The sequence below is a fragment of the Salvia hispanica genome, chromosome 4 (genome assembly GCF_023119035.1).
Source record: "Salvia hispanica cultivar TCC Black 2014 chromosome 4, UniMelb_Shisp_WGS_1.0, whole genome shotgun sequence".
NCBI lineage: Eukaryota > Viridiplantae > Streptophyta > Magnoliopsida > Lamiales > Lamiaceae > Salvia > Salvia hispanica.
Window position 1 is genome coordinate 30,872,011 of NC_062968.1, and position 17,250 is coordinate 30,889,260.

A 17,250-nucleotide genomic window follows, 5' to 3' on the forward strand; every position below is an offset into this window, starting at 1 on the left:
TTTGGATCTCTCATTGCCCCCTATCTTTTCTCAAATAGTGAAAAAAAAACCTTCTACGACGTTCCAAAATGAGTTAACATGAGGGTAGTTTGTCTTGTGAATAATTACACTTGCTTAGTTATAAAATTTCCCTCTAAATTAGGAAACGATTGCAAATCAGAATTATTATTAATTTAATAAGATTTACCAGCAGTACAAAAAAAAATTAAAATTAAATGCAAATACCCCAATTTTAAAAAATATGACTCGTCAAAAATGTAAACAGAAAAATCGTTACAAACAAGAGAATATTGGGATCTTAGAAATTGGTTAATACTTCTCCTAGTACTAGTACAGTCCATTTATCATTTGCAACTTCAGATCGATTTTTGTGGCCTCAGAGGAATATTAGTAAGATGAAAGATCATGTGTGATCTGATTCAGCCAAATCCTATATAATTATTACTACCATTTTTATAATATAATAATAGTAATAATAATAATTTCTCCAAACATGAGGAGTAGTAATTTTTTTCAACATTAAACACCATCACGTGTCTAATAAAAATCCTTCCCTGAAACAGTCACCTCGCCAGAAATATATAAGAAATAATATTAGAGTTGAAACATATACTTACTATTGACAATTCAAACACAAGATTGAGAGATTAGCAACAAACAATTGCAATGCCTAGTTAGCTTGCTCTTCACATTGTATATATACTAGTGCATGTTTTACACGCACGCACAAAGCAAAGGAGTTTAAATCTAGACAAGGTTTAGAACAACTTTTAACAATGTTTACAGTTAAATGAGTACTGAGTACACACTTAAAATATGTAGTCAGGTTATTAGCCTGTCATTCATTTTATTTTATGTGTATAATTACAACTATATGGATTTAACGTTATAATAATGGTAGAATGAATCAAATACCTTCACCAATTTCAAACAGCAGTAACAGCCTTCCTTGTTCTGCTTGCCTTCGTTCTTCAGCTTCTTCTCCGAGGTTTTCTGAAATTTACGAGGTTTCAGGGTGTAGCAACTGATAGCTGATATGCAGCGTTCCAAACACGCCATATTTCCCAGCACCACAGAGAATCATTTTCAGAATCTGATCCAGTCATTCAGTGTTTACACATTTGCTTTTGCTTAATGTCTCAAGTCTCTGGTTTGTCCGGAGTTCCCATAAGAGCTAAGTACATCATTCAGATTCTTGACTTTCCAATCTGTTTCCAGAAAAGGGAATTTCTAAATACAAAGAGAAACAAACAGTTGAACCTTTCTAGCAATATGGAGTATTTCTACAAAATACTTGCATGACATGAGCAAGATGCAGATTGATAGTATAATTTAGCAAACTATAAAGTAATCCAATATAGTTAGAATACACAATAATAGTCTGAAGGAGGGACCTGATTCAGCATGCTCAAGCAATTCATGGTGAGACTTTCCAATTGTTATTTCTATCTTTGTGGAGGACGGAGATCTCGCCTTTCCAGCTACAGCTAGCAACTACATTAGGCAAGGCAGGGTGGAATACAACATCTATACATGCCTGCTTGTATGCCTTTACCTTGCTTAGAAGTTTAGATGTTTTAGAGTTATAAAAGTAGATACAGCCATCGGAGGACCCAGAGGCCACCAAATTCCCATCCAAACTGAAATTGCACTTGATAGGGAAACCAGAGACGCCATGACCTTCGTATCTCTTGTACTTGTCAAGTTTAAATGGTGCTCTGGAAGAGAATATAGCTATATAGTTTCCATGGGATTGTGCAATAAAATACGGCTCAAATGGGTGGCATCTTATAGAAGGGCATGTGTATGCTTCGGCGTAAACCTGGGAAACAATTAATCAGCTGTTTAGAACAACATTTTGAAATATAAACGTAGTATTTAGCTGTTGTCAGGTTTATAACAAGAATTTCTTGCCTGTTGAAGGCTAAACAAAGCGATACAAAAGCACTTCAGTTTGAGATGCTAACTCCATACTCATAAGAATGCCCGAAAAATTCATTCAAAGGCATGCAGAGCAAGTTGGCCAAAATACTCTAAAGCATGAATTCTCCTTCCTATCCTTTTTTCAATTTTCATTAATTCATCTGCACGATTATGCACGGGAAAAGTTGAACTTACATGTTGAACTAAGATGTTTTATGTTTATCTTATCATTTTATTTAATATATTTTATTTATAAAGAGAAGGGAAAAGAAAAACCCTGTAACCCTTGGATGTTGTTATATTGATGGCATAATACAATATGATAGTGGATTCTCATTTTATGAGTATGGCCTATAGCAATGAACACAGGACACCAAAATATTACCTGATTGGATAAAGGAACTTGCCGTGAAACATCCCAAACTATAATTGAATTTTCACTGATATTGCTTTTAGACACATCACTTGAGGTCATTAACTGCATGCCGTCAACGGAAAATTCTACGTCAAGGATTGGGCCAAGACTGCGGACATATTCATGGACCACTGTCCCAGTCCTAATATCCCACAGTTTGAGGTGACCTTTTGATCCCCCAGAAATAAAAAGATCATAGTTGTTTGGAGAAAATCTTACAACTTGTACTATTTGGTCCTCCTTAAAAACCTTAATCTCCATTCCCTTTTCAACATCAACCAATCTGGATGTGCAATCATAACCACAAGAGAGTACAGATAATCCCAGATGAGACCATTTCACATCTTTTACAGCTGCAGGATGATAGTCAAACGTACATGCTCGTTTCTGACCTCCACTCCATACATTCCATATGTTCACAGTATGATCCATGCCGGCAGATGCAAGAAGATGAGCTGCAAAGTAGCATCTTAAAGCAAATTAGAAATTTGTAGCATAAGAACTCAAGTCAAGTCTTTTCAATAGGTCAAGCAGATAAGATCATAAGAGACTGGACTTGGTTAAGCATTGAGTCATGAAGTATAAGCAAACCTCTACCACAAGTTCACAACTAGAAATCAATACGCAATAAAAAAGAAATTATCTTGTAAACGCGAACAAAATGTGGGCTTAAAGGTTATATAGCATAAAACAAATACCCTTTGTAACTCACCACAGTCTGATAAAAAAAATGCACCATTGGCAGGAAACTGCATCCTGGAGGCTTTCTTGCGGAAGAACTATCTTACGTTAAATATCTCAACAAAACACATTTATAGTCGAAGTATCAACATTTGTCAACGCAGAATGAAAACAGAATAGGACTTATAATGCTAGAACACAGGGTCTCATCAAACAATGCATGCCCTCTGAAGTAATATGTGCACGCTAAAATTATCCATGGCAACATAATATATACTAGTATGGAATATGGATTCTAGATTTGATTTGTAAGACATGTCAACTCTCTGCATAAGCATAACTACCAAGAAACAGCACTGTGAAACAATGAAGCTTGTTTGAACTTTGAAAGTAATAGTTGAAGACAATAATGAAAATTACCATGAGTTGTGGACCACTGCACCGTGTTGACAGAGCTTGTGTGCCCATCCAGAGCAGCAGAAAGAGACACTAGATTTTGGCTGGCTTTCGTACGACGCTGCAGTGTTGTCAAAATAGCATGTGGTACATCTGTAACAGAAATGCTTCCCTTCACTGCATGATTTAAGCTTTGAAGTCAATAACGAAAAGCTTAACATGTTCTTTCAATCCAATAATGCTCTGACTTTTATAAAACACAAGGATTTTTAAAGTCGTTAAAAATATTCAATTTACTCAGAGATTAATCAAGTTCAATGAGGACGGGAATTGCCTGGTGAAGGTGCTACGTAACTCCGGTTCCCGGTAGTTGGTATAGGATCCAAGGTGGCTGCTCTTTGCCGCTTGGATATATATCTCCCAGCAATCGGGGCTTCTGCGTGGTGACATGGCGGAGGAAATGTGGCCATCTGGATCTGACTCGTCGATAACTTTTCGGGTCTGAGGCGTTTCGGAGGAGGCGGCAATGGACCCCATTGCTCTGGTACTCCACCACCACCATCTTGCCTCCCAGCACCACCATCCTCATCGGAATCGGAAGCAGTTGCGTATGCTTTACTGAGAAGATCCATTTTAGTGCGGGTTCTTGTTTGATGTGAGCATATGTTTAATTTTGAGACTAGGCCTAACCTTTCCAAGATAAAGTACTTTAATATCTGAATCAAAAAATCGGTCAGATTTAATATGCAAGGTGGGAAAATAAGACTAGAAATTTTGGATTTGTAAGCTATAAGCTTCATGATTCATCAGTAAAAACAGTCGGCTACAAACACATATAAATCTGAATATTCTACCACAAAAACATTATGCAAATACATCAATAACCAAATAGAAACATGAAACATAACTTAATTCATCAGAAAATGAAAGCTATCAGTAGAGGAATTAGATGCTATAAAGATGAATTCTTAGTCTTAGATGCTCTAATTATGAATTTTTACATAAGTTTTTTTCACTTTGCACACAGGCTGCTCAACCATAGTGTCAACACTTCATGTTTTTAGTATGTTTTTATCATTTTTAGCAAGCAGTATAGATATGAATATATGATTGAGGAGCGAATTAAGCTTCCAGATAACGTTTTACAAGCCGACTGCCTAGACATACAAAGTGCCTAACTGCCTATTTAGTATTTACATACATGTATGAACAATACAGCACAGCACAAGGTAAGATTGAAAATATAAAATACAATGACATCACATCTGATTCTCCACTGTAAATTGCTTGACCAATTCCAAAAGTGAATAACGAAAGAAAGGAGAAATGATAAAAGAAAATTCCTCAGCCATATTGTTTGCAGTTCCTTAGTCATTAATCCATCCACCCGAAGCAATTCACCACATTGAAGTTCCAAAATAATACAAACCGCCATCAGTGATACAATATGTAAATTCAGAATCAGTACCAACATTTGTCATTTAATCTTATAAAAACTATCATTCTCTGTCATGATATCTAAAGAATAATCAGGAATATTATTCTACATCAGAGAATACCTGGAACTTACAAATAGTTAGTTTTATGTTCAGGTAGTGGCAATGATATGTATTGATAACACATTATCAACAAATATGTACAATAAAATCCTCCACTCCACCAGCAGTAGCTCAGATCAACGATAGCCATAAGCCAAAACTAGCATACTGGAAAAGCAATGGAAAGGAACTAGAACAGAAATTCTCTAATTGGAGCAGCAAATAGTTTCTGTTTCCAATGACAATAAGCTGTCTCGCTCTAGAACTTTTCACCCCGATGAATATACTGAAGAGCTGAGTCAGTCTCTAATGCTTCTATCCTAAATTGGTTTTTCTATTCATTAATACTCCAGCATCATAAACATAAATTCCGAACAATCACCAGCACGAAGAAAATCAAACAACTAGAGACCTGGAGCAGAACATACCTGCTATTTCGAGAAGCTTTACGCGGCCGCGTTTGGTCCTCCGGTCGACTCTCGCCGCCGAGAACTGTTCCAAGGCGCAGAGTTTGTTGAAGAGAGAGAGCTAGAGAAAAAAATAGGCCTCAATCGAAAAAATAAAATCAATATGGGCCAATTGGGCCTTGATTAAATTAATTTAATTGTTGGGCAACTTGTTTATTACATAGTTTTAAGGGATATTAACCTTTTAAAAAGTTTGGTTTTTTTCGTAAATTTTAAAATTGACAAATAATATCATGAACTTTATCTTGGGTTTGGTTTTTTCCACGAATAAAAGTATTCCCACAAATAATATTATGATATAGATTTTTTTTCGTAATTTCTCGACAACAATTTTGAGAGATTCAAGTTTTTCAATCTTTGAAGATAGTTTTTCTTGAAGCACACCGTCCAAAATTGTTCTTCCATCTATTAAAATAACATGATTTTTTTCATTCGTGGGAAAAAACAAATCTGGAGTGAAGTTCGTGATATTATTTGTCAATTTTAAAGTTTGTGGGAAAAATCCAACTTTTTTAAAGTTTCTAGATGTCAATTTTCCTTAATTTAATTGCTGTCAAATCATGTACTGTTACCATTTTTATTTATAATAATTCTCTTTTTTTTTGTTTCAAAATTGTAACACCTTAAAATAATTGTGATTCGATTGATGCTTCACTCATTTTTATGTATTTTAATGCTATAGTTTAGTTGCAACATATAAGTATTATACTTATACACTATTAATAAGATAAGGCAATGTTAAATTTTCACATTTAATTGACGAAGTGACTGAGATAAATATCTTTTGAACTGCACTGTAAATTTAAATTAAAAGGAGTAACTTATATAATAATAAAAAAAAGATATTGGCATCTAATATAACTAAAGTTTCAAAAAGTTGGATTTTTTCCACGAACTTTAAAATTGACAAATAATATCACGAACTTTACCTCTTGTTTGTTTTTTCCCACGAATGAAAAAATTCATGTTATTTTAATAGATTGAAGAACAATTTTGGAGGGTGTGTTTCAAGAAAAACTATCTTCAAATATTGAAAAACTTGAAGCTCCCAAAACTGTTGCTGAGAACTTACGAAAAAAAGTCCGTTTATTTGAAGATTTTTTTCATTAGTGGGAAAAAACAAATCCGGGATAAAGTTCATGATATTATTTACCAATTTTAAGGTTCATGGAAATACCCAACTTTTGAAAAGTTTCATGATATTAAATGCCAATATCCCTAAAAAAAAATTACTACAACGTTAACTCAACTTCGTTGTGTTAAAAAAATAGCCAGGGAAAATCTGTCTGTAAATGGTACAACAATTATACCTTTCAAATATACAAGGAAATTTTATTTAATTCCTGACATTATCTGTGAATATTTTTCCAACTTTATATTCTGTATTCCTTATTTTTCAAATGTTTAAATTACCTGTACACTGACTGTGCACATAAATGGTCGTATTAATGAAGGTTCTATTTATGACTAAATCTCTTTTGATTGATTAATTGCCTCATACCGCTAAATCATGAAGCTTTCATTTCATTAATGACTCTTTTATCTTACACTTTATTTAAAATTAAAATAATTAAAATAAAATGAAATTGTAGATGGAGAAATAGTTTTGTCTTACTTCCCCAAAAAAAAACACAATCCTTGGTGTATGCAACATTGCAATGTAACCAATGGCGAAAAGAGTGCAACTGAACTTTGTTTGAAATGAATTGGAGTATTCATTAATGCCCGCGTCTCCCCTCAAAAGCAACAAAGTTGGCTCTAGCTCTGATGTGATGGGATTCCCTTACCCTTCAAATAAGACCTGTTTGATTATTCAAAATTAAATTGGTCACTAAATTGATTAAAACTCTTAATTTATTCTATTAAGGTTTAATCTTCAAACGGAGAGTATTCTGTCAAAGTTTATGCTAGGTTTTTTATCGAACAAGCATGTTCGATTGCTCGGAATTAAAATGACCCGGATGAATTGACCAAGCCTGGTTTATGTGTGATTAGGGATGTCATGTCACACAAACATGTTAAAATTATCCAGAATGTCAATGGAATCTCAACAATATCCGATTATTTGAATTTAGATTGAATTAATCCAGACTTATAAGTCCAAAATGAATAGGAATAACCTAGAGAATGGAGCCTAGTAAAGTAGGAATTGAATGGGGATTGGGCATGAGCACCCAATATAAGGCAACAACAGAGCTGCCTAAGCTGCAGCTTTATTGGCTTACTCACTCACAAAATCCAACACACAATTCTCTGTCTGCCCCTCTTCACTCTTCTCTCATTCCATTTTCCTCTCTCACTGAGTCTCTGAAAAGCAGAAGCAGCAGACACAGATAGCTAGCCATGCACGCCAGCAACGGGAAGGAGAAGCTGGTGGTGGAGGTGGTGGCGGCCCACAACCTGATGCCGAAAGACGGCCAAGGGTCGTCGTCTCCTTTCGTGGAGGTGGAGTTCGAGAACCAGCGCCTCCGCACTCAGGTGAAGCACAACGACCTCAACCCGGTATGGAACGAGAAGCTCGTCTTCCACGTCACCGACCTCGCCGACCTCCCCTACCGCACCGTCGACGTCAACGTCTTCAACGCGCGCCGCTCCAACAACACCCGCAACTTCCTCGGAAAAGTCCGCGTCTCCGCCTCCTCCGCCGCCCGGGAGGGCCACGAGTCCGTGCAGCTCCACACGCTCGACAAGCGGAGCCTCTTCTCCCACGTGCGCGGCGAGCTCACCCTCAAGCTCTATCTCTCCACTAAAGCAGAGGTCAAACCGGTCTCTCCCTCCGCCGGCGGAGGAGGCGCGATTGTTTCCAACAAAAACAAGAAGATGCAGCGGAAAGGCGCCAACTTGGTTGTTCCCAAGCAAATTCTGCCCGGCCCGGGCGCCGTCGTCACTGCCTTTCCCGGCAACGATTATTCTTTGAAAGAGACGAGGCCTCATCTGGGCAGAACGAGCTCCGCCTATGATCTGGTGGAGCAAATGCAGTATCTCTACGTGAGAGTGGTGAAGGCCAGGGAGCTGGCGGCGGCGGCCGGAGAAGCGGTGGCGGAGGTGAAGCTCGGGAACTACAAGGGGATCACGAAGAGGGTGTCCTTCTCCGCCAGTCCGGAGTGGAATCAGGTGTTTGCCTTCTCCAGAGACTGCATTCAGTCGTCGGCGGTGGAGGTGTTCGTCAAGGAGGGAAACAAGAAAGACGAGTTCTTGGGGCGTGTTTGGTTCGATCTTTCAGAGGTTCCGAAGCGGGTCCCGCCGGACAGCCAGCTGGCGCCGCAGTGGTATAGGATGGAGGATAAGAAAGGGGAGAAAGTGAAATCCGGTGAGGTTATGGTTTCAATTTGGTTCGGAACTCAAGCTGATGAGGCCTTTTCAGAGGCGTGGCATTCCAAGGCGGCTAATGTCCATTTTGATGGTCTGAACTCGATTAAATCCAAGGTTTATTTGTCTCCAAAGCTGTGGTATTTGAGGATTGGTGTGATTGAAGCTCAAGATGTGGTGTTGGGAGACAAGATGAGGTATCCAGAGCTGTATGTTAAAGTTCAAGTGGGGAATCAGGTTTTGAAGACGAGAATTGCATCTCTTTCGGGTAGGACCTTTTCTAATCCTTATTGGGATGAGGATTTGATGTTTGTTGTGGCTGAGCCTTTTGAGGACTACTTGTTGATCTCGATTGAGGATCATTTGGGTTCCGGCCGCGGCGACGAGGTTGTCGGGAGGATGGCTCTCCCGGTTTCCAACGTCGAGAGGCGTCTCGACGAGAAAGGTGCAGTATCGAGGTGGTACAACCTTGACACGCGCGAGGGGAAGGCCGTGGGGTTCGGGTGTCGGGTGCATTTACGTGCGTCGCTGGAGGGTGGATACCACGTGCTCGATGAGGCGACCGTGTACAGCAGCGACGTCCGCCCCACGGCGAAGCAGCTGTGGAAGCCTAGCATTGGGGTTCTTGAGGTTGGGATTTTGGGGGCGTCGAATCTTGTTCCGATGAAGGTTAAGGAAGGGAAGGGAGGAATTGCGGATGCTTATTGTGTTGCTAAATATGGGCAGAAATGGGTGAGGACTCGGACCGTGGTGGATAGTTTGAGTCCGAGGTGGAACGAGCAGTACACGTGGGAGGTGTTCGATCCTTGCACGGTTATCTCGATCGGTCTGTTTGATAATTCTCGTGTTGCTGGGGCTGGTTCCCGCGACACGAGGATCGGGAAGGTGCGGATCCGTCTCTCTACACTGGAGACGGATCGGGTGTACGCGCACGCGTACCCTCTCATGATGCTTCATCCATCCGGGGTGAAGAAAATGGGGGAGTTGCATTTGGCGGTGAGGTTCACGTGCACGAATATGTTGAACGTGCTTCACATGTACGCCACGCCACTCCTCCCGAGGATGCACTATGTGGTGCCGCTGTCGATGGCGCAGCTGGAAAGCCTGCGCCACCAGGCGATGGGTGTGGTGGCGGCGAGGCTGGGGCGGGCTGAGCCAGCCCTGGGGAGGGAGGTGGTTGAGTACATGCTCGACCATGACTCGAACATGTGGAGCATGAGGAAGAGCAAGGCGAACTTCCTCAGGCTCACCAAGGTGGTGGGGTGGATCGTGGCGACGGGGAGGACAATGGAGATGTTGAGAAGCTGGCAGAGGCCGGTGGTGTCTGCTGTGTTTGTGATGATGTTTATGGTGGCGGTGATGGTCCCGGAGATCGTAATGCCATGCGTGCTGTTGACGATGGCGGGGGTTGGGATGTGGCGGTACAGGTTGAGACCGCGACATCCGCCTTACATGGATGCTAGGGTGTCGTACGCAGAGAGCGTGCATCTGGATGAACTGGACGAGGAGTTCGACTCGTTCCCGACGAGCCGGAGTCCAGAGTTGGTGCGGATGAGGTACGATCGGCTGAGGAGCGTGGCGGGGAGGATTCAGACTGCGGTGGGGGACTTGGCGACACAGGGAGAGAGGTTTCAGGCGTTGCTGAGCTGGAGGGACCCGAGGGCAACGTTCTTGTTTGTGGTGGTGTGTTTGGTGGCGGCGTTCGGGTTCTACTTGGTGCCGATTAGGTGGGTGGTGGCGCTGGGCGGAGGATATTACCTCCGCCCGCCCAGGTTTAGGAGCCGGCATCCGTCGAGCGCCATCAGCTTCTTCAAGAGGCTGCCTTCGAATGCGGATGGCATGTTGTAGGCATGAGGATGAATGATCATGATCTTTGCTGTTAGGTTGTGTTATGTTGCTTCCTTTTATACTTATTTTTTTGCTTTGTAGACCTGTGGATTAGTTGGAAGGGCTTCTTTTCTCAGTATCTGGTTGTCTTATTTTGTTGGTAATGTAAAGTTGAATATTTGGGGTCCTGCTCTTCCTATTCCAATTCCAATATATACACAAGAAGAGTGATGCTAAATGGCCACATTATAGCCGGCCATAATTCAATTTTTCAATTAAAAATTCAAACCGTTTTGATTAAATCGATTCACTTCAAAGTTAATAATTTTGTATGACAATTCTACGCTTATTGACTAGTACTCCAGTAATCGATATTTGTTTGCTGACATAAACTGCTCACTTACTTTGAAAGAGTAAATTGTCTTGCCTCCTCTCTTCAGTCGTCTTCACCAAATGAAAACTTCTTCCAGATCGAGCTCGATTCCCTACCCTGCCCACTCTCTATTTTAATCTCCGATGACGCTACCCCATCCTTCTTCTCTGGTCACTCTCCTCTCTCCTCCATTTTTCTCGGACAGAAAAACAAAAAATGTCCAGTTCAAAATTAAAGAATTATAAATCAAACACGAGGCTTTTATCCCCTTACGATTGAATAGCCGGCCCTAATACCTAATCAATAATAATGAAATTTAAATTTTTGTTGTAGTCTGTGAATGTAAAATCCAAACACTGAACCTTAAAAAACAAATATGGTGAAATCAACTTTTGGATAGCATTTTTACAACATTCATCGGAAATCGAGTTGCCCGTGCCTATGTACGTTCTAAAGTGTTGCATATAATCGAGATTTTATGAACTAACAGAGCAAAAAAAAAACAAAAATATGATCTTTTGACCACTTTCTACTTTCTTTAGGCTATTCGGAAATCACCAAGAAATGGACAATTGGATTAAGCCATTCAAAGCTGAAAAGTTAATTCATTTGAATGTACAAACAATGAGAGTCCACATTACCGCTTGTCCGTATGTGTTAACAAATTGCAAGATTTAACAAAATTAGAAGCCATTGAATCTCTTCCATTCTCCACAATCAAATTCAGCCAATTTCAACACCCTAATGCTACACACCGAAAAACCACTCATCTTCAACCAATGATCGATCCTTCGATACTGTACATCTTCAAACACACCCTAAAACGAAGCTTCATGGCCAGAGCTCCCGTTGTTCCAAGCACTTCTGTTGAGGACTCCTCCATGTTCACTCATGCTTCCCTGTAATCTGTAAAATGCTCGATTACTCCTTACTGTCCTCAAGGGGCCTGATCTATTTCCATGTCTCAATGGCAAAGACATCCCACCCTCAACCAAACCCGAAGCTGAAAACGGTCTGTTTTCCAGATCATCGAGTGGACCAGAACTGTATTCCATAGTTATGAAAGAAGAAGCTTGCCCACATGTCAATCGGGGAGTGAGGCCCCCTCCATTCCACCAGCTGCTATCTGATGGGGCAAAGTCAGCTTTGAAATCTGAATCACGGGCTGACGATTCCTTCAGACTAAAAGCATCAGCACACGTCTCATCCGTATCGTTGTAGATGAGCTTGAGTGCCTGAACTACTTCTCCCATGAATGGCCTGTGAGTCACCTCTGGGTGAACACACATGGAAGCTATAGCAGCGACCTTTGCCATGTCATCAAAATCATAGCTTCCAGCCAACAATGGATCAACTAGCTGCTCCAAACCTTCTCGATTAGTCAGTAGGGGTCGTGCCCAAGTTACAAGGTTTTCTTGTCCAGGAGGCTGTGACATGTCAACTGGTGTTCTACCGGAGAGAAGCTCCAGTAGCACCACCCCATAACTATAGACATCACTTTTGACAAGCAGATGGCCAGTCATTGCATATTCAGGAGCAACATATCTGGTGGAGTCAAAATACATATTAGGCATATGAAATCAGACAGGCCACAGTATGATTATATTTACATTATACAAATACATCAGAGAGGGAGAGAGAGAAACTGGAAAAAGTAAGAGAGCGTAAAAAGAAACAATAAGCAATTGCAAACCAAGGATCTGTTTCATTATTTCAACTTTTTGTGATGAACGCGGGGGGGGAGGGTGTTGAAGGAGAGAAATGGTGGGATGTCATATCTATACATTAAAATATGTGTCAAACACGTTCAAAGCTATCCAGCATAATTTTATGTAAAGAGCCTCATATTAATGAATAACATAAAAGTATCACAAAACATTTTTCTTCTAGAAAGAACATACCCGAAAGTTCCCATGACCCGGGTAGATATATGCTGGCTTCCCTCCGTAGCTTCCCGTGCCAAACCAAAATCAGAAACCTTGGGAGTATAGTCATCCTCTAGTAAAACATTACTAGCTTTAAAGTCTCTATGAATGACCCGTGGATTAGAATCTTCGTGAAGGTAAGCTAATCCTCTTGCAGCACCCAGCGCAATTTTCAGACGTGCATCCCAATCAAGAGGCCCCAAGCTCCTATCTGGACCTAAGATATCAACAGCCAAATTTCAGTCAACAAAAGTCATGCCAATTTTCATGTGTCACCGAAATCGAGAGGCTAAAAGACATGGGATGTACTTATAAAGTTGAAGATAACGATTAAGGTATACCATGTAAGTGGGATTCAACACTGCCATTGCGAATTAACTCGTACACCAAGCAGCGTGTACGCTGTTCAATACATATGCCGATTAATTTCACCAAGTTACGGTGATGCAACCGACTAAGCATCTCGATTTCAGCAATAAATTCACGGTCACCATTCTGATTGCCCCTTGTTAGTAATTTAACAGCAACTTCAGTTCCATCCTGCAAAAGCCCATGATATACACGCCCAAATCCTCCTTCGCCAAGCACCTTCTTTAGGCTGAATTTGTCTGTGGCATTCTCAAGCTCTACCAGCGAAAATGTTTTAACAGAAAGAACTGAAGCAGGCATGGCAGACACCAGAGAAGCTGAAGTTGAGCTGGATGGACTACTTGACAGCATAGACCCCATTCCTACCATAAAATTTGAAAATAAGCAAAGTTTACAGAAGAACAAAGTAACCACTTGCACAATTTGGCATATGCCTTTACAAATGTAAAACCATCGTTGTTACTTAGATGAGATCTAACTGGAGAACCTAGCAGAGTATCAAAACAGAAAATTTCCAACAGAAGTAACTAAAAAATGCAGTTCAATACATACTTCAAATATAAACACACAAAATAAGATCAATTTCTCCTGTACAAAAAAATGCAGTTGAATACATGCTTGAAATAACTCCATAACCATAAGCATGAGTAGGAGACCAGAAGGTCTACGATCTATATTTGTTACTACGTGGTCAAGCAGTCAAACATACTCTTTTATGTATAAAAGATTAGGAGCTTACTCCATATGACATAGAAAACAGGCCTTAATAAATCTAGACAATTTGGATATATGAAACCACATATAAAGCATGACAACTTGAGAACATACCAGATCTTTTGTTCATTGATGATGTGAAAGCTGGACCGACAGCATTGGATGGTCTGCGAGCATTCCTGCACTTCAGTAGGACAGCAACTGCAGCACAACAAACCACCAAGAGCACAAAAGCTGATAAAGAAATGACAATGATTATCCGAGGTTTCATTTTCTGATGTTTGCCACCAAAATTTGCAGTAAAAGGGTATTGATTGTCCCCAATACTTCCAGTTGGACCTTCACCAAAAATAATGCCAGAAGGGGGAGAAGAAGGGAGTCCTGCATGAAGTGTATATAACATTTAGAACACAAAACTGGCAAATGGTAATAACATGAACTTAATTAATGCAAAGATTCTTCATCACCTGGATAAGCAATGTATATTACATCATAGTCACCAAAAAGCGTCATATTCAGAGGTACTTTCTTGTGAAAAATTCTTTGATAAGTCAGGATGGCAGTTGTATTGTCAAACTTCTCCCCCAAAGGAACTAGATTAATATCAACCACTGTCTTGTCCTGATTTTGACTATCAGCACTAGCACCAACTATTGCTACTTGACTTTGTAAAAGATAGGTGCCAGCTGCAAACTCTTTCGCTATCTCAGGGACCTCCGGAAAGATAGCATAAAGTGGTACCCCTAGCAGAAGCCTGACTTTCATAGGAAATACACACATGCAGGGCGAACCAAGTGGAGCTGAAGTAAGTGGCTCTGCGCAAGTCTGACCACAACCTGCCACATTTATCCATAAAAATGCCTCCCAGAATTACTAACAGTCTAACACAAGTAATAAGGTGACAAGCAATATTAATACAATACATTATTCAAGACAAGTGCTACATAACATGATTACTGCATTGGCACTAACCCTACTTAAAATAAACTCACAATCATAAGTTTCTATAAATATATGAAGAATTATAAGAGTCAAGTTGACACTAAAGGAAATGCCTATAGATCCCAATTTAAGTAAAGGAAGAACACATTCGAAAAGAGGCTCGCACTAGTTCTGGGAAGTGTAGCATCAGTATCAAGACAAGTAAAACTGTTGCTAAAGTATGCAGCCTTAGATCGAAGCTCTTAAATCTAGATCCTTTACATTAGCATGTGTAATTTCATGCCGGACTAAGTATGAATTTAAGTAGATGAATTATTTTCAGGGAAAAACTAATTGTAAAAGCTGGTCGCATAGAATAAAAAAGTTTGTATAATCTCCCAAAATGTAGTAAATTTTCAGTTGAATAACTAACAATTTGCTCCTCGTCGCATTACACTAATGAAACATGCAATAAAGAAAAATGATTAGCATGGAACAACAATGCAAGGAAGCAAAAGAATATCCTCAAGTATGTAGGGTATATTATGCTATGTAGGTTTATTGCAATAACGACTACGAAGTTGATTAAGTCATCGTTCTCTATGTAACCTAAAATTTCATTGCAGAAGAACATCATTTAATAGGTCTAATTTGTTACTAAGTATTTGCAAGAAAATAGTTTAGCCAAAGTTAGTATGCTGCTTATTTCCTAGAATACATATTGCACTTCATTATTTCTCTTCATTAAACAATCATGTCTGTAAAGTGAGAGACAGAGCGAGAAAGAAAGGGATTGCCAATAAGATGATCCACCTGAATTAGCGGAAGGAGAGGGAGAAACTGCAGGACCTCTGACTTTATGCCGATGGTGCTGATGCCTACCCTTGGTCCTACCAGTAGTAGGCCTACTAGCAACTGGACCTAAGATAAAGTGGCATCAGTAAGGAAAAACAAATTATTTTCACATTAAATATTAACAGATAAGCATCGCAATACCTTGAGATACCGGAGATGGAGCCAGTGCTGCTGGTGGATTCTTAAAATGGTGCCTTCGGGCTCTAAGAATTGAACTAAGTGTTGAACTCATTGATTCTAAGCTCACTGCAACAAGTAGAAACATCATTTTTACATCTATCAAATTCAATATGTTTGGAAAGGTTATTACATGGAAGAAATTTGTAAGAGGAAAAGAAAACTTAGATGGTTCATATGCATATGCAACTAGCATGTCTATTTATAAATTTCGGAACAAGATTTAACAGTTGAATTAAATGGCAAAACTTATTATAAAAGAGGCGCCATGTTATATGGAGAAATTCGAAGAAAAAAATTGAATTAGCTTCTAACAAGTTGTTATTACCATGATCACTAGAAATCTTCCTTGCAGCTGATGGCAGGGGTTGCTGTAATGGAGATAGGTAGATGAATTCTAAAGGAGTACCTGGACAAGGAAAGAATAGTTTCTCTATCAAAAAAAAGTTGTGATGCGCAGGAAACCATCCACAGACATCCCCCATTGATGAACAAAAATGCAATAAAATATATTCACACACATTTTGGCACTTAGCAAAGCATGTAAACTAAAATTAAGCAACAAAGGTAGCAAAATTACCGAAATTAGTAGGAAGCAGAGTGAGCAGAGGAAGCAGAAAGAGGAGCATCTTCTCTCTCCAAAACGCAATTCACGTACATTTTATCTCAAACTCGCTGAAGCTCTTCCCGCCGACAAATACTCTTACTCACTTGGCGTGGAGTTGGCATATCGATTTTCCTACACCAAACCAAGAAATAACACAATTATGCTAAACCCTAGCTGAAAAGCGGCAATGCGGGTAATTCCGGCGGGCAACTCATAGATCCATGAGGTGCGGCGGAGATCTAGAGCTGGAGCTTCTGCAATGGGGGGAAATAGTGAGGAAAATGTAGAGAGCAGTAGAAGAAATGGATCTTCGGAAAGCAAGAGGAAAGTAAAGTGAGTAAAAGCGAAATCGAAGGAGAGAGCTTTGGTGTGTGTGAGAGTGCGGGTGGTAGAGAGGATTTAATGACGGTGGAGCCACCAGCACTCTGTCCTGCTGTTACAAGATTTACTAGAAACTAAACAATTGGAGCGAGTGGGCCTCACGGACCAATCAAACCCATTTTTTGGGCTGATTTGTCTTGGATGATTATCTTCTTCTAAAACTAATTAAGTAGCTAAACCACGCCACTTTGCTCATTTTCTTTTTTTTCTTTTTTTTTTGAATTATATATATGTTTAACGAATTTTGTAATTGATGTTTATTGCTCACGCTCCTTCTCACAGATAATCATTTTACTACTAGTAATTTATTAATGTGTGAATTATTGAAATTCAAACGTTGTTATTTATAACATGGAGCAACCATTTCATTCC

General features: G+C 39.8%; 3 protein-coding genes across 10 annotated transcripts; 1 reads left to right on the forward strand and 2 right to left on the reverse strand.

Moving 5' to 3' along the window:
• Positions 1 to 594: 594 nt before the first annotated feature.
• LOC125218413 (WD repeat-containing protein 25) lies at positions 595 to 5,496 on the reverse strand. Of its 7 annotated transcripts, XM_048120076.1 has the most exons (9): positions 5,382 to 5,468; positions 4,106 to 4,131; positions 3,750 to 4,033; positions 3,440 to 3,592; positions 3,051 to 3,101; positions 2,716 to 2,793; positions 2,309 to 2,621; positions 1,395 to 1,822; positions 595 to 1,208 (listed from the first exon to the last, which is right to left on the reverse strand). In XM_048120076.1, the coding sequence occupies exons 3-8, from the start codon at positions 3,950 to 3,952 to the stop codon at positions 1,418 to 1,420; spliced, it is 1,203 nt and encodes a 400-aa protein (XP_047976033.1). In that variant the 5' UTR covers positions 3,953 to 4,033; positions 4,106 to 4,131; positions 5,382 to 5,468; the 3' UTR covers positions 595 to 1,208; positions 1,395 to 1,417. The 7 variants fall into 7 exon arrangements, with proteins under 7 accessions (XP_047976033.1, XP_047976032.1, XP_047976034.1 ...); XM_048120075.1 differs by lacking the exon at positions 4,106 to 4,131 and having other exon boundaries at positions 5,382 to 5,470; XM_048120077.1 differs by lacking the exon at positions 4,106 to 4,131 and having other exon boundaries at positions 3,750 to 4,028; positions 5,382 to 5,399.
• Positions 5,497 to 7,551: 2,055 nt separating this feature from the next.
• Positions 7,552 to 10,745, forward strand: LOC125219834 (FT-interacting protein 3). The gene has a single exon (XM_048121907.1). It carries the CDS (start codon positions 7,764 to 7,766, stop codon positions 10,575 to 10,577), a length of 2,814 nt encoding a protein of 937 aa, XP_047977864.1. The 5' UTR covers positions 7,552 to 7,763; the 3' UTR covers positions 10,578 to 10,745.
• Positions 10,746 to 11,483: 738 nt separating this feature from the next.
• On the reverse strand, positions 11,484 to 16,896 carry LOC125222566 (receptor-like serine/threonine-protein kinase ALE2). Of its 2 annotated transcripts, none has more exons than XM_048125253.1 (9): positions 16,471 to 16,896; positions 16,219 to 16,299; positions 15,855 to 15,959; positions 15,672 to 15,773; positions 14,405 to 14,773; positions 14,052 to 14,318; positions 13,196 to 13,585; positions 12,831 to 13,071; positions 11,484 to 12,474 (listed from the first exon to the last, which is right to left on the reverse strand). In XM_048125253.1, the coding sequence occupies exons 1-9, from the start codon at positions 16,517 to 16,519 to the stop codon at positions 11,748 to 11,750; spliced, it is 2,331 nt and encodes a 776-aa protein (XP_047981210.1). In that variant the 5' UTR covers positions 16,520 to 16,896; the 3' UTR covers positions 11,484 to 11,747. The 2 variants fall into 2 exon arrangements, with proteins under 2 accessions (XP_047981210.1, XP_047981209.1); XM_048125252.1 differs by having other exon boundaries at positions 15,672 to 15,779; positions 16,471 to 16,895.
• Positions 16,897 to 17,250: the final 354 nt, after the last annotated feature.

Coding starts and splice junctions, on each gene's coding strand:
- LOC125219834 (XM_048121907.1), top strand. CDS start 7,764: ATGCACGCCAGCAACGGGAAGGAGAAGCTGGTGGTGGAGGTGGTGGCG.
- LOC125218413 (XM_048120072.1), bottom strand. CDS start 4,047: ATGGATCTTCTCAGTAAAGCATACGCAACTGCTTCCGATTCCGATGAG. Junction 3,102..3,439: donor GCAGTGGTCCACAACTCATG/GTAATTTTCATT, acceptor TCCGCAAGAAAG/CCTCCAGGATGCAGTTTCCT. Junction 1,823..2,308: donor AAGTTCCTTTATCCAATCAG/GTAATATTTTGG, acceptor ATTGTTTCCCAG/GTTTACGCCGAAGCATACAC.
- LOC125222566 (XM_048125252.1), bottom strand. CDS start 16,519: ATGCTCCTCTTTCTGCTTCCTCTGCTCACTCTGCTTCCTACTAATTTC. Junction 15,960..16,218: donor GAAGATTTCTAGTGATCATG/GTAATAACAACT, acceptor TACTTGTTGCAG/TGAGCTTAGAATCAATGAGT. Junction 12,475..12,830: donor CGGGTCATGGGAACTTTCGG/GTATGTTCTTTC, acceptor TGACTCCACCAG/ATATGTTGCTCCTGAATATG.